The sequence below is a fragment of the Phascolarctos cinereus genome, unplaced genomic scaffold, assembly GCF_003287225.1.
Source record: "Phascolarctos cinereus isolate Bilbo 61053 unplaced genomic scaffold, phaCin_HiC Scaffold_5;HRSCAF=322, whole genome shotgun sequence".
NCBI classification, from domain to species: Eukaryota; Metazoa; Chordata; class Mammalia; order Diprotodontia; family Phascolarctidae; genus Phascolarctos; species Phascolarctos cinereus.
Window position 1 is genome coordinate 246,980,233 of NW_027555958.1, and position 24,040 is coordinate 247,004,272.

A 24,040-nucleotide genomic window follows, 5' to 3' on the forward strand; every position below is an offset into this window, starting at 1 on the left:
TTATTTCCAACTTTTCTTTCCTCCCCCCCTTTCCCCCAACAGAAGCATTCCCAATTCTGTTTGTCAGCAAAATCTATAGTTCATAAAGATGGTAACTAGGTATAAGATGCAAAGCAGGTCCAGGTGGGAACTGAACAGGAATAAAACGCCACTTTTAGAACAGAATTCAAGGACTAGTGGTAGCACTAATCCCAGTCTTGCTACCTTGAGCACCCTCACCAACAGGAGGTGCTGCAAACATTACTATGACAGAAAAATGAGAGAGACAATGGGAAATCATCTCTACATATGGCTCCCTGACCACCCTACAATCCATGGTCTCAAATTCCCAGGATGGGTCAGTGTTTTTATTGTCTCCAATGCAGATGTCAGAGACTCTAGTCTGAAAACTCATCATTCCCAACTTTTAGGAGCATCAGAGAGGCAGGCCTAGGGTGGAAAAAATTATTCTGGGAGCAGAGAGGGCATTAAGAGTGCTATGTCATTCGAAGACGGAGAAAATGTCTTTGGAGAGATGAGTCCCAAAATCTGTAGTGCCTGGTTAAGGAGAAAAAGACATTGTGCACTCCTTTCAAAAGGAAAGGATGTGTTTGAAAAAATGCATAGGACAGTCTGAAGTTAATGGACTGTCTGCAGTCATTGCTGCATACAACTTAAGACAGAGCCAGAGTTTTGGAAAGGGAACAGAAGCTAAGAAAATTTCCTTTTGAGAGAAAATGGAAATAGCAAAAAAAAAGTAATAAATTAAAGGCAGAGTAATTTTCAACTTAAAAAAAAAACACGAATGGCTACTACTATGAATGTCTACTACTACATCTATCTCTACATAGCACTTACCTTTCCTGTGTTATAAGTAGAATCTGTTGCTTAGAATCCCTACATATGGATAATGAGGGTGGGAACGAGGAATAGAAAAGGAAAAAAAGAAAGCAGAGAATTCAGAGAATTATCAAGAAATTGAGAGTCCCATGTTCCCCAACTCCCAACCAAGAGAGTCAGTGCGCTGCGGTAATAGCATCAAGGAGATACTCAGATCCACTCTGGGGTCATCATGTCAATCAAGGCCTCAGCCCCACCCCCCACCACGAAATCCCCATTACATCCGGTCACATACCTACGGGTGACTTCAGCCGCATGGATCCGAAGTCCTGTAAAGAAAGAAAAGCTAAGCACGAGGGGGAGAGAAGGGAAGCAAGAAACCCATCCCTCCCCCTCCTCCTCCACTCCTCCGAGGCTAGATCAGTTCCAAGTGGTGACGTCACAGGGACATCAGAAACTCTAGTCTGTAAAGGTAGGATCATCCTGTCCAGCTCCCTAGTCTTACCCGACCGACCTCCACCCGCACCGATGCCGGCCTTACCCGCAACCGAGGCCCTTCGGCAGTACGGGGGGCATTCGCGCCCCAGCTCCAGGTGGGGAAACTTCACTTCGCCCGGCTCAACCCATGCTCCAGAGGCTTACACCGCCGAGAAGCTCCGCAGAGCACGCACGCCTTCCCCTCCGTGGCAACCCACGGAGCATCAGCCGTCCGCCGAAGGGCCAAACTCGGCCGCGCGCGCCTTACACCCACGGCGCATGCCTACGAGGAGAAAAGACTTCGCGCCTGCAAGAGGCGATTATTTAAAGCCGCGGGCGAGTGGGGGAGGAGGGAAAGGGCCTTGAAAGGTGAGGCTGGCCAGTCAGTGCCTAACCCAAGCGCCAGCCTCTTTCCTGACTCTTCTCTCCGTACAAGAAAAAGGAAAACAGAACGAAAGTGATAATGGCTTCTCTTTCAACCCTATTTTTTATTTGGAGGGGAAATCTGTGGAGGGATTTTTGTTGATTAAAACGAAGCCACACACAATTCAGGCAGATTGGTGAGCCAAACCCGGGAAGCAAAGTCCCCACAGTTAGAGGGAAGTGCGTTTGAGGAGGAAGGGGAGGGGACAGTGCCGGGTGCGCTTCCCCTACTGGGATCCGCCCTCGAGGCCTCTGGGCTCGCGCAGTTGGGAGTTTAGGAAAAAAGAAAAGAAAAAAGGGCGCGAAGCTCCCCGGGAAAGGAACCCTCAGGCGCATGCGCGCTGATCCTAGGGGCCTTGGCGTTCTGCGCCCCACCCCCATGTCAGCCTCTCCTTTGTTTGCTCCCCCACAACTCTTCTCCCCGCCCTCCACCCGGGAAAGGGAGGCGGAGGCTTTCCTTAGTTCGGTGTCTTTTGTGTCTATGATAATCTCTTCTGCTGTCTTTTGACCATTGGGGGCGGGGGACTCGATGCGGGTCCTTAGCAGGGGGTGAGGAGCGCATCCTGTCACAAAGTTGTTGCGAAAGTGGGAAAAAAAAATACTTGCTTTGTAAACTAAGGCACTAGTGTTATTGCAATGAAAATAACAAGCATTTATATAGCACTCTACGATTTGCAAAATGCTTCACATGTGTAAAGCACTTCTTTTAATCCTCACAACAACCCTGTGAGATGGGTCTTCTTATGAAATTAACCCCCATTTTAGAGAGGGAAAATAAGAAACTTAACCTGTGAATGACTTGCCCAAGGTAATGGAAATATGAAGAATCTGAGGCAGGTTTCCATCTCTGGTCTTCCTGACTCCCAAGTCTGGTGCTGTCATCACTGTGCTTCCTTAGGCACTTTGGTAGAGGCTAGAGAATATGAAGATGTAAAGTGAAACAGCTCCTTGCTCTTAAGGAGTTTACAATCAAATAGGGAATATGACCTAACTGATTTAGAAGCCCTTAGAGGCCTACAAAAAATGTTTTGCTCAGGAGAACCATGCTAACAATTACAATGTTAGGTTGGATGTGACAGGGATTAAAGTTTTGTTGTTTACTTGTATCCAACTTTTCATGACCCCCATCTGGGGTTTTCTTGGCAAAGATACTGGAGTGGGTTTGTCATTTCCTTCTCCAGCTCATTTTACAGATGAGGAAACTGAGGCAAAGAGGGTTAAGTGACTTGCCCAGGGTCATACAGCTAGTAAGTATCTGAGGCCACTTTTGAACTTAGGTCTTCCTGACTCCAGGCCCAGTGCTCTATCCACTGAGCCACCTGGGGGGGGGGGGAGAGAGAGAGAGAGAGAGAGAGAGAGAGAGAGAGAGAGAGAGAGAGAGAGAGAGAGAGAGAGAGAGAGAGAGAGAGAGAGAGAGAGAGAGAGAGAGAGCGCCTTGTGAAATATAAATATAAAATATAAATGTATATAAACATATACATATAAAATGAAAAATAGAGAAAAATGTGCCCCCTAAGTCATGGACATATATTTCAAGGCGGTCAGAGACAGAAAGAAAAGTCCCATGTAGTCTACCAAAGTAGTCATAGCAATACTTTTTTGTGGTGGTAACAAACAGGAAACAGAGTGGATGCCTATTATTAGTTGGGGAATAGGTGAGCAAACTGTGGTATATGAATGTAGCTAAATATTGTACCTCAAGAAATGACAAATGAGAGAAATTTAGAGGAACGTGAGATTTTATATGAGCTGATAAAGATTTTAAAGTAAGCACAGCCAAGAGAAAAATAAACGCAATGACCACCGTAGTATAAGTGAAAGCAACAATAAAAGGTAACTGAATTCAAGATTAATTGCAGTTGGCCATTCTGGATCCTGAAGAACAGATGATGAAGAGGTGGGACACTACAGAGACAGAAGAGCTGAATATTCTGTAATGTGTAGTGTCAGCCTTACAGAGTTAGATCTAGGAAAGACAAACAAAATTAGGCTGCATGTGCATGTTTATTTATCTTAAATCAAGTGAACATGCATGTTTATGCATGAGAGTTCACAAAAATGAGCTCAAAGTAAGGCCAGTTGAAGAAGGTTATATAAGGAAGTGTTGTTCCTTCCTTCCCTTCCTGACTCAGGATGCCTATGTCAGCCAAAACTATAGTTTCCATATCTGTCAGCCATAAACATGGGGCTGTCATAAAACATGGGTGTCATAAGACGATAGTGTCCATAAAATATCAAGTTAAGAGAAGTGCCAGTTAATCAAGATAGTGTCCGGTTCAAGGCACCTGGTCTTTATCAGTTATAACAGAAGAATGCTCCTGGTCAGCTTCATTCAGCCTTCTGGTTGCTGACACAGAAAGGAGCAGTTTGGGTTCACTCAGAGAGCATGCAAAGAATTATGGTAGGTTAACTCAGAAGGGGCAAAAAAAAGTTTTTCTTCTGATTGGCCAATCCAGATTTTTGGCCTTTTCAGGTGGATGGGGGCTCACACTGGTTCACAGTGGATAATGAAATAAAGCACAATTGACAAAAGCCAGCCTCTGGTCCTGGTCAGTGTCAGAGCTTGAATTCTAATACAGAGCTTATTTGTCACCACTCCTCTGGATTCTTCTGATATCAAGGCTCTGAGAGGATTGGAAGATTTTCCAGCTTACTTTGTGTCACACACTTTGAGGCAGAATTTGCTGGAGGTGAGGGAGAGAGCCCCAGTTTTGAGCATGGCCACCCAATACATTCTCCCTACCCCACTCCCCACATTCACCAACACATATAATCAAGTAAAGCCAACAGTCCATAATTTCTTTTAACATTTTATCCTTGATTCTTTTGTTGAGATGTGGAGGAAGAAGTGTGGTGCCATCTTGGAACAAGTATGGACATCTCTAGTCAGAAGGCCTGGATTTATAGGTATAGAATGGCTTCATTACAGAATGGCTTAACCATTGACCATCACTCAGATATCACAAGCAGAAAGAAGATTATAGCTGAGATTGAGCAAACAGCTTTGGGAACTGTTGCCAAACAATTTTCTCTTCTAACTACGGAATGTTTCCTTCAGAAGTATCTCATTTTCTATAGCATCCTCTCCCATAATCTATACACTTAATTCATATCTAGTCCCTATTCCTGTATTCATAAAGGAAAAAGCAAATAAAGCCTTTATTGTATAAGGGGATGACATGGTCAGACCTGTGCTTTAGGAAGATTGCTTCAAGGGCTTAGTAGAGAGAGAGCTGGGTCTCAAGTCAGGAAGTCCTGCGTTCAAATCCAGCTTCAGATACTTTACTAGCTGTGTGACTCTGGGCAAATCACTTAACCTCTGCCTGCCTCAGTATCCTCAACTGTAAAATAGGATTATAAGAGCACCTATCTCCCAGGATTGTGAGAGGATCAAATGAGATATTTGTAAAGTGCTTAGCATGGTGCCTGGGCAGTATAGGTGCTTAATTAATGCTTCTTTCCCTCCTTCCTAAAACCTATGCTTGAAGACTTATTTTGACCTTTTATTCTTGCCCCTTCTATGGGGAAACAGGGCCCCATTGTAAATATTTGGAATGAATAGATAATCAAAACAGTCTGATATAGAGTGGAATAAAGGAAAAAGTGCTGAGTTTAGAATCAGAATACCTGGATTTGCATCCTGACTCTGCCATTTAATACCATGTGACCTTGGGCAAATAATTTCATCTCTCCAGGTTTCAGTTTCCTCATTTGTAAAATGATGCAGTTGGACTAGAGGTCTCTTCTAGCTCTAAATCTGAGTCACTTTTCATTTGACCTTTGGTTTCTTCATCTGTAGGATAGAGATAATAATGCCTAACAGGTTTTATTAACCCACAAGATTTTATGGAAGGATTGCTTATAAACTCTAAAACTTCATATAAATGGTTATTCTGAGTTATGGCTATAAAGTAATTAAACAGATTTTAATGCACTGCTTTCGAAATCATAATACCTTTAGTGTCCTGTCTTTAGCAGCAGCTAGGTGGGGCAATGAATAGAGAGCTGGGCCTAGAGTTAGGAAAACCTGAGTTAAAATCCCACCTTAGATACTTATTAGCTGTGTGACCCTGGGCAAATCACTTAACCCCTGTCTGCCTCAGTTTCCTCAACTGTAAAATGGGGATAATAAGAGCTACTCTGCAGGATTAGAGATATTTGTAAAGTGTCTGACCCATAGTAGGTGCTATATGAATGCTAGCTATTAGTTATTATATCTTCATTACGTGAATGTAGCATAACCAAATATAGTTGATAAAGTGATGAATGCAGCAGAAAGTAGGGAAACATGACAACATTGTTCTCACTTCCCTGCCAGTCCTCCTCAAATGAATTTCTTTGCTTTTTCTTTTCTCTGCTGATTCATATTTCTGACTCCTTTCCAAAACTGGGCTCAAAACACCTCTTCCGTGAAACTTTCCTAGATGACCTCACTTCACTCTGTTTACTCTTCTATTTTATAACCCTTCCACACTCCCAACACTGTTTGTTCTACAGCTGAATGTTCAGAAGTTACAATAGGAATAGGAATAGTCAACAATGTCAAGCACTTCCTATGTGTAAATCATTGCATTAGGCACTGAGGAAAATGAAAAGATAAATAGAATTTGGCCCCTGTCCTTGTGATGCTTGCAGCCTAAGGTCCTAAGATTTGTACACATGTTTAAAACACCTTGGGTTTTCTCCTTGAAAATTTCCTGTATCTTTTTGGCAAGAGACAAGGGGTAGGACTCAAAAGCTGAATTATCTGAGCCTTTTAAATGAAAAACAGTTGTTTAAGGTAGGTTACTGTTTCTGTAAGAGAATCTCCATGCTATATGGAAAATATATCAGGACAAGATCCAGCACAGGACAGGAATGGCTACTATTTCAGTTTGATTTCAGACCCCACACACGTCCAAGGAAGGATTCGATAGGGTTGCATTTGATAGGGCAGCTGGCTCAGGTGTATGGTAGGCCTATTGGCTCAGCTGACAGCTAGGTCCTTAAGAGCAGATATTGGGAGAACCCACCCTGGAGGTGAAAAACCTTTTCCAGTCTGCTGGGCAGGCCAGAGTTGGCAGTGAGATGTCTTTCCTGTTCCCTTGGGCTCTTAGAAGCTGGGTGTGGAAAGTACATGCTCACAAGTTTAGAACTAGGTGGGGAAAGTGGAACTTTCAGATTTTACTAGGAGTGGCTAGGCTCAGCCTCTCGGGAGTTTTAAAGTTGTATCTTTCATTTTTTGTTCTATTGAGTAAATGCTTTCTAATATATAATAATGTTTATTGTTATTAATACCTACATAGCACCTAATGAGTACATGTAATCCTTTTTGATTATGTGTGTTTAGGAAGGAGACTGGAATCTCAGTGGGATACAAGCAAAAAGCACCAACTAAGTTTTGTGGAGTTTTTGTTTTGTTTTGTTTTGTTTTACTAGGGGCCTATGATTTTATTTGTGAAAGGAACTCCCAGAGAAAGACTCACTCTGACAATGCAATTAATTATGCCACTGTTAATCCTTAGACTTTTGCCCGGGGTAATGGAAGGTTATCAGCTACTTTGTGTCAGAGGCAAAAACTGAACCCAAATCTTTCTGATTTGGTGCCAGTTTATGTCTATCCACCGGAGCAGAAGTGTCAAAAGCACAGTTGTAACTGCAACACTACAGGGTGCTAGCTGAACCTGATTAAAATGTAATTAGGAAATATTTAACATAATAAATAAAAATACAATAGAACATAGAAAATGTTAATATGTGGTTTTCTAAGTCAACATATAACCCACAGATATCCTTTATGTATGGCTTAATCCCTCCATTCTCCTCCCCTTTTCTTTTCTTTTTTTAGGAAATTGGGGTTAAGTGACTTGCCAGGGTCACACAGCTAGTGTCAAGTGTTTGGTCTGAGGCCCAATGTGAACTCAGGTCCTCCTGACTTCAGGGCCAGTGCTTTATCCACTGTGCCACCTAGCTGCCCCTCTCTGCTCACTGTCTATTTGATTTTGACACCACTCTATTAGATCATGCTGCCTATCTAAGTTGTAATTACTGCTGAAAATTTTTATATTGCATACCCTAGACTAGAATAGTGATTCACTAAAAGGTTGGAAGCTGAAGGATCCCTTGATTCCTTAACTTTCTTCCAGGTGATCTCCCCCACTCTATCCTCTTCTCTCCGTCTTGGTGAACCAATTTAGCCCTACACTGTCCTTCTCTCTTGAATCCTCTAGCCTCCTTATATCACTGACTACATTTAGCCAGGCTTCAGCCTTAGATCACTCCCACCTTCACTCCTATATACGTGCCGCTGAACAAAGATGGAGAAAATCCTGTAACCATTCTGACTAAGTCCATTATAAGTTTATATTACATAACCTCAACTGGGCTTTCGCTGCTGCTGGACAATCCTCCTATAGCTCCCTTATCAACTCACTTTCCCACTCTCCACAGCAGTTCTTCCAAATTGTTTCATCCCACCTCAAACCTCACATGGCTTCCCCTTCTACCACTCTTTTAATTTAGAATCTTGCCTCATATTTTACAGGAAAAAAAATGAGACTATATGCCATGAACTCCTTCTTCTCCCCTCTTCCTAATCTCCTACCACTCAGGTGCCTTCTGCCACTCTCTCTTCCCTTACCCCTGTCTCACATTATGAAGTGGCCTTATTCCTTACCAAGGCTAAACCCTGTACTTGTTCAAGTGATCCTGTTCCATGCTGTCTCCTCCAACAGATTGCCCCCTCTGGCATCTTCCCTTTATCACTTATTTCCAATCTCTCCCAGCCTACTGACACATTTCCTACTGTCTACAAACATGCCCACTTCTCCATCCTGAAAAAAACCTTCACTTGATCCTTCAATCCCTGCTATTATCCTGCATCTCCTCTGCCCCTTGTAGTTAAACTCCTCAATAAAGCCACCCACAATAGGTGCCTCCATTTTCTCTCCTATCACTCTCATCTTAACCCCTTATAATCTGGCTTCCAACCTGAAACTGAAACTACTTGAACCACTGAAACTACTGTCTCCAAATACTAAGCATTTCTTAGTTGCTGAATCCAATGGCCTTTTCTCAGTGTTCATTCTCCTAGACCTCCCTGCAGCCTTTGACCCTGTTGATCAACCTGTGCACTCTCCTCTCCGTGTTTTTGGGGCATCATTCTCCTCTGGTTCTTGTCCTACCTATCTGACCATTGCTTCTCTGCCTTCTTTGCTGGATCCTCTTTCAGATCACACCCTGCAAACATAGGTATCCCTCAGGGTTCTGTCCTGGATCCTCTTGCACTATGTCACTTGGTGATCTCATGAGCTCCCATGGATTTAATTACTGTCTTCATGTTGATGATTCTCAGATTTACTCCTCCTGCCCTCATCTCTCCACTGACCTTCAGTCTTGCATCTCCAACTTCCTTTCAGACATCTCAAACTGGATGCCCAGTAGACATTTTAAATTCAATATGTCCAAAACAAAACTCATTCTCTTTTCTCCTAAAACCTTCCCTCACCACATACACACCCACCCCTTCCCTATTACTGCAGAGGGCAACACTATCCCTCAGGCTTACAACCTAAGAGTTACCCTGAATTCCTCACTCTTTCTTATCCCTCCATATCCAATCTGTTGCTAAGGCCTGTTGATTTCACCTTCAAAACATTTCTTGAATATACCTACATCTCTTCTGTGACATCATCATCACTATAGGGCCACCTCATCACCACATGTCTGGATTATTGCAGCAGCCTGCTGCTGGGTCTGCCTGCCTCAAGTCTCTCCCCATTCCAATACATTATTCATTTAGTCACTAAAGTGATTTTCCTAAAATTAAAATCTGATTGTGTCACCCTGCTTCTCCCCTGTCGTCCCCCCCCCATAAACTCCAGTGGCTTCCTGTTGCCTCTAAGAGTAAATGCAAAATGCTCTGTTTGTCACTTCATCACCTAGCCCCTCCTACCTTTTCTAGTCTTATGTCTTACTCCCTGACACGTACACTGGCCTCCTGGCTGTTTCAGAAACAAGACACTCCATCTCTGGGCCCCAGGCACTTTCTCTAACTGGAATACTTTCCTTTCACCTCTCTGACTACTGGCTTCCCTGGCTTCCTTTCAGTCCCACCTAAAGTCTCACCTTCTATAGGAAGCCTTCCCCAACAACACTTAATCCTAGTGCCTTCCTTCTGTTAACTGTTTCCTATTTATCCTGTAGCATGCTTTGTATATGTTTATTTGCATGTTGTCTCCCACATTTGATTATAAGTTAGTTAAGGGTAGGGATTATCTTTTGCCTCTTTTTTTTTTTGTAACCCCAGCACTTAGCACAGTGCTTAACACATAGTAGGCACTTAATAAATGTTTATTGATGTACTGACTGATTGAAAAGCCCAAACAAATAAATCCTATTCATGCATATGCAAAAGGACTGGAGATTTACAGCCTATGTCCCTGCTGAACCCGGAAATTGGAGCGCTGGGAGCACCACCTTGTGGCTTAAACAGAGACTGCACCTTTGGCAACTTGGTCCTCAGTGCATTTAATAGCTGAAACAATGCTCCTAGGTTATATCAAAATGGAGCACAGTATTTCACACATATAATAACACACATATGTATATCATTCACTTCTACAAATCTATTTCCTCACAACAACTCTTTACGGCAGGTAGTATAGTAATTATTATATCTGCATTTTTAAAGATGAGGAAACAGACAGATTTTCCCCAAAGTCAAAGCTGGTAAATATAGCTGGGATTTGAATCCAGGTTTCCTTATTCCAAGTCTTTTGTGCTTTCCAATGCCACATACACAACTAATCAGTAACTACACTGAAAAGCAGACCATCATCTATACATCTATATAGTAAGAAAGGCATAAGCAAAATATTATTAGAGTTCTATGGAAGGAAAGATCATTTCTTATAAAAGAGGACTAGGCAAGGTTTCCTAATAGAGGTAATATGAAAATATGGAAGGTTTCACACATGTGATGCTTCATAGTGACATTTCAGGTTTTATCAGTGTATATACAGGAAGGCCTCTAAACTTTTTTTTCTTAATAGTATTTTTTCAATTACATGTAAAGATAATTTTCTTTTATATATATTTTTCTTTTTTTATTAAGTTATTTTAATTTATCAACAATCACTTCCACAAGCTTTTGAGTTTTAAATTTTTCTTTCCCTACCCCCTCCCCCCTTCCCTTCCTCCCCAAGACTACTCGAAATCTGGTATAGGCTATACATATACATTCCTATTAAACATATTTTCACATTAGTGATATAAAGAAGAATTTAGAACCAATAGGAGGAACCACCAGAAAGAGGAAACAAAACAAAACAGAAGAAAAAAATAGCAAACAATATGCTTTGATATGCATTCAAGCTCCATAGTTCTTTCTTTGGATGTGGCTAGCATTTTCCATCATGAGACCTTTGGAGATGTCTTAGATCCTTGCATTTCTGAGAAGGGCTAAGTCTATCAACATTAATCATCACACAATGTAGCTGTCACTAAAAATAGTTTTCAACATTCATTTTTGTAAAGTTTTCAGTTCCAAATTTTTCTCTCTCCCTCCCTTCATTCCCTCCCTGCTCCCCAAGAAAGCAATCTGATATAGGGTTATACATGTACAATCATGTTAAACACATTTCCATAAAACCCTCATCCTCTAGAGAACTGTACAATACTGAGGATGGTCTCCTGGCCTACCACACAGTATATTGCACAGAATGAAAAAAAAAACACATTTCCAAATTAGTCATGTTATGAAGGAAGAATCATAACAAAAGGGGAAAACCATGAGAAAGAAAAAACAAAAACGAAGTGAAAATAGTATGCGTTGATCTTCATTCAGACTCCATAGTTCTTTCTCTGGATGTGGAGAGCATTTTTCATCATGAGTCTTTTGAAATTGTCTTAGTTCATTGTATTGCTGAGAAAAGCTAAGTCTAGCATAGTTGGTCATTGCACGATGTAATGTTCTCCTGGTTCACCTCACTCAGCATCAGTTCATGTCAGTCTTTCCAGGTTTTTCTGAAGTCTGCCTGCTCATCATTTCTTATAGAACAATAGTATTCCATTACATTCATATACCACAACTTGTTCAGCCATTCTTCAATTGATAGGCCTCCCCTCCATTTCCAATTCTTTACCACCACTAAAATTCTTTGCTGCTATAACTATTTTTATATATGTGGGTCCTTTTCCCTTTTTTGTGATCTCTTTGGAATACAGATCTAGTAGGGGTACTGCTGAATCAAAGGGAGGAAGTTAAATTAAGTGGGTCTGGCATATGAACATTCTGAATAAAAGAATGTCAGAGAACAATGGGACCATAGAAATCATATAACCTAACCTTCATTTTATAGAGAAAAGAGGCCTGCCCGAGGTCACCTAGTGAGCTGATGGCGGAATTAGGACTAGGACCCAGGTCTTTTGCCTCATTCCTGTACTTTTCCATGACACCATGTTCTGTGACCCTTTGGTATGCAGCCACAAGAATTCTCTCCTCTGCAACAAAGCTGTTCCAGAGGATTCCTGAGGGTCTTTCAGCTCTCTTTTTATGATCTTATGATTTTCCTATCCTTCCACTACACAACCATCATCAGCTCTATCTCGCCATTGGAGCACCCACCATTCTCCATTCCCTTTCTAGTCCCTACCCCTTGATTCCACTGAAGCCCTTGTTCTTGACTAAAACAGCTCCTGCTCCCTTCCCCTAGGATTTGCAAGAGCCAGTCAATGGCTTAAATTTTGGAGTCCCCTCATCAACTGGCTTGGTTGGTGAGGATAGAAAAAAACCCTTTTTACAATTGTGGCTGTAAGGGATTTGTTTTTAATTATAACCCAAACAGGAAAACCTCATATCTTTTTCCATAGAAACCCTATATAGTGGTTAGATTCTATAATATTACAATTCATCTACATTTTGAGTTAAATTGGCTGGCTCAGGCACCTAATAATTATGTTTAACAACATATGTAAGAAAAAAGAGGTTTACTAATGCCTTTTTTCTAAATGCTAATGATTTGATAGGCTCAACTTTCTTATGCACTACTTTCATTTTAAAAGATGTACTTATTTTTTTTTAAAGAATACTTATTAACTCAAATTTCTCTCTAATTGATGAAATATCTGGGCAGATTTTTTGAGCTAGGGTTCCCAATGGCACTTGCTCATCTTCCCTTCTCCCCCCACCCCCCCCTTTTGTAACTACAGCTAAACCCAAGAAAAGAAGGGATTGAAGTAGTACTTCACTTTTGAAAGGTTGTGGACCCTTAGCCATTAAACTTAATAAAAACTTTAGCAATTTTAATCCTTGAGTTTATAAATGTTTGGTGTGAAATAATTTTGGCTATCCTTGCCATATTATGACCAAGTGGGCATACTTCAGATGACAAATATCTTTGTTCTCAAGCAGCAAATCGGGATAACAATAATTTTGGAGAGAGACTTAAAATAAAACAAAAACATTATCTAAGCCCTTTACCTCTTTAGCTGCCTGGGTCTTTCTTCTTTAGTCTGTCTGGGTAGAGAATGTCTCCTATTTCTTTTTTTGTCCATTTCTCTATGGTACTTAGTACAGTATTCCATATCTTGTAAATGTTTTATATTAATTAGTAATGACATTGCAATACAATATTCATTACTTAATGATATATTCACCTGAATAATTCTATCTACAGAAACAAAAAATTTTAAAATTTTTTTGAATTAAAGAGTTTTAAAGTTTTAAGTGGGCTCGGCCCTGGAAATAAACATCTACATACTGAGGTACTGAGAAATAAACACACTGGTACAAGCAGGCACAACGTATCAACAGACATATACAAGGAGACGAATGAGGAATGCAACCAAATACATTTATTCATGGGAATGCTCATATTTTTCCTATAAAATTAGAAGGGAATTGAAAATTAGGGAGGTCATGATATGCACAGCCCTCAACCTGATCTAGCCTAACTAGCTTGTAGGGGAATCCAAATGAGCACGTCCCAACTTGAAGACTGTACCTCCCCTGCTCTTTTAACACCCGGTTGGGATCTTGGCTACATAGGTACAGTGGAAACTTTCACTCACTGTTTCACAATTTTAAGAACTCCTCCTGACCCAGACAACTTCTATCCCTGTTCCCCAACTCATAATGTGCCTTTCTAATTCTGTCTTTTCAAACAGAAACTTGATAGGGATACTTCCTGCCACGCCATGATAAATGTATTTCATCCCTCCAGGGTTGTGTCACAGGACTCAGTTTAATAAAAGAAATTGTGGTGCAGAGTCAAAGAATGCGAGCTAAAATTCTAGCTCTGTGCCCAACACCTGTGTAATGGGCAAGCAGGTGGTTAAATCAGCTTTTAAGTTCCCTTGCAAGGTCTAAATCCATGATACAGTTTCTGTTCTTTAGGAACTTGCCACCATCCTCCTTCCTCCCCACTAACCAAGCACCTAAAACTTTAGGTACTTTCACAGAACTTATCAGGAAAACCAGCGGTTAGGGAATCTTAAGAGAGTAGAAGAGGATTAGGTAAAATAAGAATTTTTTTCTGTGTTCTTGTGGTTCTGGGTCCCATGCTCTCTCAGATATCACTACCCTTGTTTTTAGTGTTTTATTGTCAGCCACTGGAGGCCATTCTTGTACTGCCTGTAGGTAGAAGGCCACGGTAAGGAAGGGGTCCACCCTTCAATGCCAGGGCTCTGTACACTGTGGTCATTCAGTGAACAGACCCAAAATCCTCTGGCTTTCTCTTTCTACCTAAAGTCCTTTATCAGCAAAAATCCCATCCCTCTTATCAGAATTCAAAGGTCTTTCCCTTAGCCCTCCCCTTGTTCCAAATCCAGATCTATCTCACTAACCCACCCACAAACTAGATACCTTCCTCTCACCAAACTCATTATACCATTCCCTCAGAAACTGCTTTCCTCACTAAAAACCAAGTTTTACATAATCCCATTGTGACTTCACCCAAGCCCTTAATCAACAGGTGTTACTAATTAGGCAAAAGTGGATTTAAAAAAGACAGACACTAGTCATTCATTTGGATAGTTTATTTTTCCTATATTCTAAGCATTAGCTACTGAAAATAAAAATAGAAAATATTCGAGTTATGACCAAGTGCACTACACAGCGACACAAGTAGGGGAAGCAGTGCTGACTCACCCCCTACTTTGGGAAAGGATAAGAAAAAAAGAAACACTTATTAAAAGGACAGAGGTCTATAATTATATTGCATAATGATCATATATTATATATGTTTAAAGGAGGAAAATCATAATGGAAGCAAAGATTCCCCAAATTCCCAGAATCTCAGAAGTGTAACATAGTCCAATGGTGTAAGACAGTACAGTTAATCCACTTCTTCAATAGTGGGGCCTGTTCCAGAGCTTGAATGCTGGGAATGAGCCCCAGAACTTCCCCCAGGGGGACCCCCAGCACCCTGGTAAAGACCTGTAATGATAGGGTTACACACCTGCTCCAACTCCTTCCTCTTATGCTCAAACTCTTCTTTCTCAGCCAGCTGGTTGGCATCAAGCCAAGAAATAGCCTCCTGGCATTTCTCCAGCACCTTTCTCTTGTCTTCCTCACTAATCTTGCCCTTCAGGCCTTCATCCTCCACTGCACTTTTCATGTTGAAAGCATAAGATTCCAGAGCATTCTTGGCAGAAACTTTCTCCCTTTGGGCCTCATCTTCAGCTTTATACTTCTCTGCCTCTTGTACCATTCTTTCCACTTCTTCCTTGCTCAGGCGCCCTTTATCATTAGTGATGGTGATCTTGTTGGCTTTGCCTGTGCTCTTATCCACAGCTGTGACATTCAGAATTCCATTAGCATCAATGTCAAAGGTCACCTCAATCTGGGGGACACCACGGGGAGCAGGAGGGATGCCACTCAGGTCAAAACGACCCAGGAGGTTGTTGTCCTTGGTCATGGCCCGTTCTCCCTCATATACCTGGATCAGGACACCTGGCTGGTTGTCAGAATAGGTGGTGAAGATCTGGGTCTGCTTGGTGGGGATGGTGGAGTTGCGTTTGATCAGTGCTGTCATCACACCTCCTGCTGTCTCCAGCCCCAAGGAAAGTGGTGCCACATCCAGCAGCAACAGGTCCTGCACTTTCTCTGATTTGTCACCCATCAGAATGGCTGCCTGCACTGCTGCTCCATAGGCCACAGCCTCATCAGGGTTGATACTCTTGTTCAGGTCTCTGCCATTGAAGAAATCTTGCAGCAGTTTCTGCACCTTGGGGATTCGAGTAGAGCCACCCACAAGGACAATGTCATGGATCTGAGCCTTGTCCATCTTGGCATCTCGCAGGGCTTTCTCTACAGGCTCCAGGGTGCCCCGGAACAGATCTGAGCACAGCTCTTCAAACCTGGCTCGGGTAATGGAGGTATAGAAGTCAATACCCTCAAACAAGGAATCAATTTCCAGGCTGGCTTGGGTGCTGGAAGACAGGGTTCTCTTAGCTCTCTCACAGGCTGTTCGAAGTCTTCTCACAGCACGCTTGTTCTGGCTGATATCTTTCTTATGTTTTCGCTTGAATTCCTCAACAAAATGGTTCACCATTCGGTTGTCAAAGTCCTCCCCACCCAGGTGGGTGTCTCCAGCAGTGGCTTTCACCTCAAAAATCCCATCATCAATGGTGAGAATGGAGACATCAAAAGTGCCCCCACCCAAGTCAAAGATCAGGACATGTCTCTCACCTTTACCAGACCGGTCCAGGCCATAAGCAATGGCAGCTGCTGTAGGCTCATTGATGATTCTCAGCACATTGAGGCCAGCAATCACCCCAGCATCCTTGGTGGCCTGGCGTTGAGAGTCATTAAAATAGGCTGGGACAGTGATGACAGCATTGGTGACTGAGTAGCCCAAATAAGCCTCAGCAGTCTCCTTCATCTTGGTCAGCACCATGGAGGAGATCTCTTCAGGGTAGAAGGCCTTGTTCTCACCTTTGTAGGACACCTGAACTTTAGGTTTGCCCCCATCATTTATCACCTGGAAGGGCCAGTGCTTCATGTCGGATTGCACCACTGAATCTCCAAATTTGCGGCCAATCAGACGTTTGGCATCAAAGACTGTGTTCTGGGGATTCAAAGCCACCTGGTTTTTGGCTGCATCCCCAATGAGTCTCTCTGTGTCTGTGAAGGCCACATAGCTGGGAGTGGTGCGGTTGCCCTGGTCATTAGCAATGATCTCTACCTTGCCATGCTGGAACACCCCCACACAGGAGTAGGTGGTGCCCAGGTCGATGCCAATGGCGGTACCTTTGGCAGATGACATCCTGGAGAATTTCTCGAGACCTCTGGTTCTGAAGCTCAGTCCAGGAAACGGCAGGCACAGCACGCACACAACGTGTTCCTCTTTCGGGAGCGCAGATGACTTGGAAAAATACTCCTTTACTCGGGATCTTCCAGGAGGCTACAGTTCTGGCTCTGTCGCAGTCGTCTGGGAACAGCTATCTTCTGTGAAAAAATCAGAAACTTCTGTTGCGCAGTTTTTCTCCAGTTCGCAAGCTGTCAGAAGCCGCTGCAGTGCTCAGTATTTATATATTCTCCTAAGAACCCACCTTTTTGCATGTCTCAGCCAATCACAGCGCTCATGGGGCGGTGTCCCCCTCCCTGTCTCCCTCCCGTTCAAGAATTTTCCAGCGATTTCGCGCCATGGAGGAGGCCTCTAGGCGCCCAGTCCCGCCCCAGAAACAATTCTAACCAATCATCGCGGGCGTCCCACCCCTCTTCAGAACTTTCGGGATATTTCTGGGTATTCCTGGGAATTACGAGCTTGGGGGCGGGAGAGAATAGAGAGGAGGACGTTTACGTAGCGTGTAGACGGCCGATTTTGGTGTCGCCCACTGCACTTCGTTACCATGGCAACGGACTGCTGGCTCACTCGCCCGTTTGGAAATGAGAATAAAATGGATAATGAGAGTTGTGTGTTTGCTGCGCCACTTGGCCTATGGAGCGGCTGGGGCCTTGTTTACGTTAATGACCGTAACGTTATACATAGTTTGAAAGGTGCATGAAATTCTAGACCGAAGTCAGAACAGAGAGGTGGGGGGGGGGAGAGGCTAGTGGGGATTCTGATTGGACCCCGGACGTTAGGGGGAGGGGCGGCTGACTAAGAGAAAGTGCCCGAATGTTCTCGAGAAGGACCTGAACCAGCGCCCCGGGAGGGAGGCGGGGCCTTGGGCAGGGCAGACAAGGAGAGATGGGCAGGAGGGTGGGGCTTATGGGGATCGTGATTGGTTGGCCCTGTCCGAAAGAGGCGGAACCTGCGGTTCAGACCGTTGCGAACGTTGTTGAGCCGGGGTGCCAGGGACAAGGACTCTTCTCGAACATCTCAGGGCCGTAATTGGTTGAAACTAGAAGGGGCGGGGGGGGGGAGAGCTTAGGAAAGGGGGCCGGATGTTCATGAGGGGTGGAGCGAGGCTCTCTTGAGGTGACCCCCGTAGACCTTTGGCCCCAGCTTTGCGCTCCTCCCTTCTCCCCAAAGAAAAGTGAACTGAGACTGCTGAAGGGGATGCTGGTTCTGAAGAAAACTGGGGGGATTGGAGGCAGGGGGATAGGCTTTCAGAGAGGCCAACCCTCCCTAGGTGTTACTCAGAGAAAGGAAGACATCTCCCAACCCCCACCCTGAGAGGACCTGTTTCTGACCGTGCCCAGTAGTCACCCTGACAGGGACCCATCCTTCAGCCTTCCCAGAGCTTGTGGGAAGGAGTCATGTCATCTGCCAAAAGTACCGCCATTGGCATCGACCTGGGCACCACCTACTCCTGTGTGGGGGTGTTCCAGCATGGCAAGGTAGAGATCATTGCTAATGACCAGGGCAACCGCACCACTCCCAGCTATGTGGCCTTCACAGACACAGAGAGACTCATTGGGGATGCAGCCAAAAACCAGGTGGCTTTGAATCCCCAGAACACAGTCTTTGATGCCAAACGTCTGATTGGCCGCAAATTTGGAGATTCAGTGGTGCAATCCGACATGAAGCACTGGCCCTTCCAGGTGATAAATGATGGGGGCAAACCTAAAGTTCAGGTGTCCTACAAAGGTGAGAACAAGGCCTTCTACCCTGAAGAGATCTCCTCCATGGTGCTGACCAAGATGAAGGAGACTGCTGAGGCTTATTTGGGCTACTCAGTCACCAATGCTGTCATCACTGTCCCAGCCTATTTTAATGACTCTCAACGCCAGGCCACCAAGGATGCTGGGGTGATTGCTGGCCTCAATGTGCTGAGAATCATCAATGAGCCTACAGCAGCTGCCATTGCTTATGGCCTGGACCGGTCTGGTAAAGGTGAGAGACATGTCCTGATCTTTGACTTGGGTGGGGGCACTTTTGATGTCTCCATTCTCACCATTGATGATGGGATTTTTGAGGTGAAAGCCACTGCTGGAGACACCCACCTGGGTGGGGAGGACTTTGACAACCGAATGGTGAACCATTTTGTTGAGGAATTCAAGCGAAAACATAAGAAAGATACCAGCCAGAACAAGCGTGCTGTGAGAAGACTTCGAACAGCCTGTGAGAGAGCTAAGAGAACCCTGTCTTCCAGCACCCAAGCCAATCTTGAGATTGACTCCTTATTTGAAGGCATTGACTTCTATACATCCATTACCCGTGCTAGATTTGAAGAACTGTGCGCAGATCTGTTCCGGGGCACCCTGGAGCCTGTAGAGAAAGCCCTGCGAGATGCCAAGATGGACAAGGCTCAGATCCATGACATTGTCCTTGTGGGTGGCTCTACTCGAATCCCCAAGGTGCAGAAACTGCTGCAAGATTTCTTCAATGGCAGAGACCTGAACAAGAGTATCAACCCTGATGAGGCTGTGGCCTATGGAGCAGCAGTGCAGGCAGCCATTCTGATGGGTGACAAATCAGAGAAAGTGCAGGACCTGTTGCTGCTGGATGTGGCACCACTTTCCTTGGGGCTGGAGACAGCAGGAGGTGTGATGACAGCACTGATCAAACGCAACTCCACCATCCCCACCAAGCAGACCCAGATCTTCACCACCTATTCTGACAACCAGCCAGGTGTCCTGATCCAGGTATATGAGGGAGAACGGGCCATGACCAAGGACAACAACCTCCTGGGTCGTTTTGACCTGAGTGGCATCCCTCCTGCTCCCCGTGGTGTCCCCCAGATTGAGGTGACCTTTGACATTGATGCTAATGGAATTCTGAATGTCACAGCTGTGGATAAGAGCACAGGCAAAGCCAACAAGATCACCATCACTAATGATAAAGGGCGCCTGAGCAAGGAAGAAGTGGAAAGAATGGTACAAGAGGCAGAGAAGTATAAAGCTGAAGATGAGGCCCAAAGGGAGAAAGTTTCTGCCAAGAATGCTCTGGAATCTTATGCCTTCAACATGAAGAATGCAGTGAGTGAGGAAAGCTTGAAGGGAAAGATCAGTGAAGAGGACAAGAAAAAAGTGCTAGATAAATGCCAAGAGGTCCTTTCCTGGCTGGAGTCCAATCAGCTAGCTGAGAAGGATGAGTATGAGCATAAGAGGAAAGAATTGGAGCAGGTGTGTAACCCTATCATCACCAAGCTCTACGAGGGATGTGGAGGAGGCATGGGGGGCACTTGTGGGTATGTTCCTCCAAAAGGACCCCCTTCTGGCCCCACTATTGAGGAAGTAGATTAATAGCCTCCTCCATGTGGGATTAGAGAACCCTGAGAAGCCCCTAGCCCACATCTTGCCTCTTGCCCCCTTCCCCAGTACCAGTTGTGCTTTCTGAATTAACTATACTTGTATCTCAATTCCCCTTGACCATCCTAGAAGGATTTTGATGATTACTTTTCCATTTCCACATTTCACAATCCTGTTTTTGGACATTGGAATAGTACTCTTAGAATATCAAGGCCCTTGTTGGACTAGTTAGGTAAATTTAAATTTCTGTTTATTTTTAATCTAGTCCTGGATTTTCTTTTCCATCCAGGGAGGTTGAGTTGTTTATTACTCAATAAATTCATGCTTAAAGAATATGGTGTGTGATATTTTGGGACTCTGAGTGGGGTACCTGATTATCATGAGAGAGATTGCTATGAATGTATGTTGTGTGCCTGATTGCTGAGAGTGGTTAGGCAAGGTCACAGGGCTAATGAAGCCAAGATTTAAATCCAATTTTTTTTTTTTAGTTTTCATCCTCCTTGATCTCCCTGCAGTTTCTAATGCTTGTTATTGACTATTTCCTTCTAAATATTGCACTCTCCTGTTTCTCCTCTCTGACCATTTCTTCTGTCTCCTTTGCTGGATTATCATCCATTTTATGCTCTCTAACCAAAGTTTCCCAAGACTGTCCGAGGCTTCCTTTTACTATCTTGGAGATTTCATCTGCTTCTGTGAATTTACTTATTTCTAAACTGATAATTCCAAAATCTGTAAACCCAGCCCAGATCTCTTGCTAGAACTCCAGTCTGCCCATTCCCTGTGGAATGTATATATACAAATATGCCACCAGCATCTCTCATATTCAGTGTGTTCAAAAAAGAATTCTTCCCTTACCAACACTCCCCAACCCAAATGTCCTCCAAACTTTCCTGTTTCAGTTGAACTGCCTTATAATACTTGTAGTCACCCAGATTGAAACTTTGTAGTCATTCTAGATTCTTCACTTTTCCTTATTCCCTATATCCAATTGTTACCAAGTCATGTCCATTCTGTTTCTGGATCTCACATTCTCATACTTCTGTACTCTCAAATAGTTACAACAACCTTAGTTCAGGGCCCTATCACCTCTCACCTCTATTGTTATATAGTCTTGTTTTCAGTCCCTTATGTCTTACAATAATTTTTTTAAAAATAAGCAAAAATCCGGTTGTTACACTCCCCCTTCTCAGAAACCTTTAGTGACTCCCTATTGCCTTGAGGATAAAATACAAACTGCTTCATTTAAGATTCCCTGCAAGCTGACTGCATTCTAGCTTCCCAGCCTTATTTCACATTATTCCTGTTCATATACTCTGTTATAGCAAAATTGGATTACTAACTTGTTCCCTAAACTTGACATACCATCTTCTACCTCCAAGCATTCAAATAAAGTATACTCAATGACTGGAATATGCTCCCTCCATCTTAGTTTGCTCCATGTCCAGTGGCAATAGCATTTATTAAGCACCCAATATGGACCCAGTACAGTGCTAAATAATGGGGATACTAATAAAGGCATAGCAAAAACAGAAACCCAGACACTGCTCTCTACTAGCTCATAGTTTAATGGGGGAGACAACATACAAACAACTGTGTACAGGATAAATCTGATATAATCTCAGAAGGGAGGCACTAGCATTAAGGGAGCCAAAGCTTCTTGCATAAGGTGGGATTTTAGCTGGGACTCAAAGGAAGCCAAGAAGGGAGGATGAAGGAGAGCATTCCAGGCATACTAGCAATAGGGATTCTCTTGTTCAAGGAAGAGCAAAGAGGCCAGTGTTATTAGATTGAAGAGTAAGTGGAGATAAGGTGTAAGAAGATTGGAAAAATGGGGGGGGGCAGGTAATGAAGGACTTTGAGAGTCAAATAGAAGATTTTATATTTGATCCTGGAAGTGATAGGGAGCCACTGAAGTTTCTTGAATGGGGCTGGGGTGGTGGCATAACATGGTCAGGCGTGTTATTCAGAACAATTTAACAAATGAATGGAGGATATACTGGTGTAGGGGGACAAGGCAGGGAGACCATCCAGCAAACTATTGTAATAATCCAGGTATGAGGTGAAAAGGATCTGGCCTAGAATGGTGGCAATGTAAAAGGAGAAGGGGGAATATACAAGTGAGGTTATAAAGATAAAATTGACACGACTTGTCAACAAATTGGATCTGGAGGGTCAGAGAATGAGGAATCAAGGAAGATACCTAGGTTGTGAGTCTGGCTAACTGGGAAGATGATGGTGCTCTCATCAGTAAAACAGAATTAGGAAGAGGGGAAGGCTTAGGGGCAGGGGAAAGAAGATAATGAATTCCGTTTTGGACATGATTTCGAGTTTAAGATGTCTACTGGACATCTATTTTGAGATGAGATTGGAGGTGGAGATGAGAAACTGGAGGTCAGGAGAGAGGTTAGGGCTGGATAAATAGATCTAGGAATCATAAGTATGGAAAGGATAATTAAATCCATAGGAGCTGATATGATCACCAGGGTAATGTTATTTGTCCTTTGTTTTTGAGGAGGACTAATTTCATCACAAGATGATGACTATGAATTTAGTGAGGCAGAGTTGCACAAAGAGGCTGACAACCAAAATACATAGAGTGAAAAGAGGCTTCAGCATACAATTTGGGGGAGGGTTGATCAAGTATTGATCACCTACTATGTGTGAAAATGAATATCTTGTTCCTACTTCTAACAGCATATATTTTAATGGGCAAGGCAAGTCTATATAGAAATACACACAGCAAAACCAGAGTTGATAAACACAGATATGTGCAAACAAGTTAAATACAAGGAAGTTTGGAGAGAGAGAACCTTAGCAATTGGGGTACTAGTAGTAGAAGATTATGCTTTTCAACTTGGTCTCTATTGGAGGAGAAGCTGTGGGCCCACAAGTTCCTGACAGACTCAAAACTGCTCATTGAGATTAAGGCAAACCAGTTTGTAGACCTGTGAAGAGTATATCATTTATTCGAAGAGAGGAATTTCTATAGAGAACCACTGGCAGTTGGTCACAAGTAGGGAAAGGTGAGGCTGAAAACAGTTCAGTTCAATCTATCTTTATTACTGTACATGCAAAAAACAAAAAGCATGACTCCCACTAATCAGATGAATATCAACATATTAATATGTTTGACTAAAAATATGTGACATGGATAACACTTCTCTAAATGTGTCTTACTGTACATACATGGTCCTGTCTGTGACACATGAATTTTTGAGAAGGCAAAGAGTAAGGGGAGCCAACCACGCATAGAACAGTCCAAAAAAACCTGCCCCAGCACACTGGTTATGACATGTGGGGGCTGGAGAAGGAAGAATTGGTGGCTACTTTAAAGGTTTTAACACAGGGTCATGTTGGGTGGGGACTAATGAAGAGAGAATACTAGTACAAAAACCTCTTCACTATAATTCAAAAGTTAGCATATGTTTTTCTCCTATAGGATTCACACAGACATCCCAGTTGTCCCACAAAGTCAATTCCATGTGCTTTTCCTGAACCTTAGTGTGCTATTCATCATAGCAGATGGATAGGGGAGAGATTCAGACCCTTCAACAGAAAGGGCTTTGTAAACTCTGAAATTCATATAAATGTGAACTATGAACAACCACAAAAAAGTAAACATTTCAAAATTACAAAGAAAAAGTATGGCTTGAAAGAAAAGATATGAGAAGACACTCCTACCCCACTTTTGTGAAGAGG

At 43.2% G+C, this 24,040-nt stretch overlaps 2 protein-coding genes and 2 non-coding genes across 4 annotated transcripts; 1 reads left to right on the forward strand and 3 right to left on the reverse strand.

Moving 5' to 3' along the window:
- Positions 1-335: 335 nt before the first annotated feature.
- On the reverse strand, positions 336-401 carry LOC144458082 (small nucleolar RNA SNORD52). The gene has a single exon (XR_013487634.1). It is a non-coding gene; the product is annotated as a small nucleolar RNA SNORD52 (small nucleolar RNA).
- A 592-nt stretch (positions 402-993) lies between these two features.
- On the reverse strand, positions 994-1,057 carry LOC144458090 (small nucleolar RNA SNORD48). Its single transcript, XR_013487642.1, has one exon. It is a non-coding gene; the product is annotated as a small nucleolar RNA SNORD48 (small nucleolar RNA).
- A 13,664-nt stretch (positions 1,058-14,721) lies between these two features.
- On the reverse strand, positions 14,722-17,214 carry LOC110199299 (heat shock 70 kDa protein 1). The gene has a single exon (XM_020974072.2). It carries the CDS (start codon positions 16,965-16,967, stop codon positions 15,036-15,038), a length of 1,932 nt encoding a protein of 643 aa, XP_020829731.1. The 5' UTR covers positions 16,968-17,214; the 3' UTR covers positions 14,722-15,035.
- Positions 17,215-18,130: 916 nt separating this feature from the next.
- LOC110199300 (heat shock 70 kDa protein 1-like) lies at positions 18,131-20,674 on the forward strand. The gene has a single exon (XM_020974073.2). The coding sequence runs from the start codon at positions 18,407-18,409 to the stop codon at positions 20,333-20,335; it is 1,929 nt and encodes a 642-aa protein (XP_020829732.1). The 5' UTR covers positions 18,131-18,406; the 3' UTR covers positions 20,336-20,674.
- Positions 20,675-24,040: the final 3,366 nt, after the last annotated feature.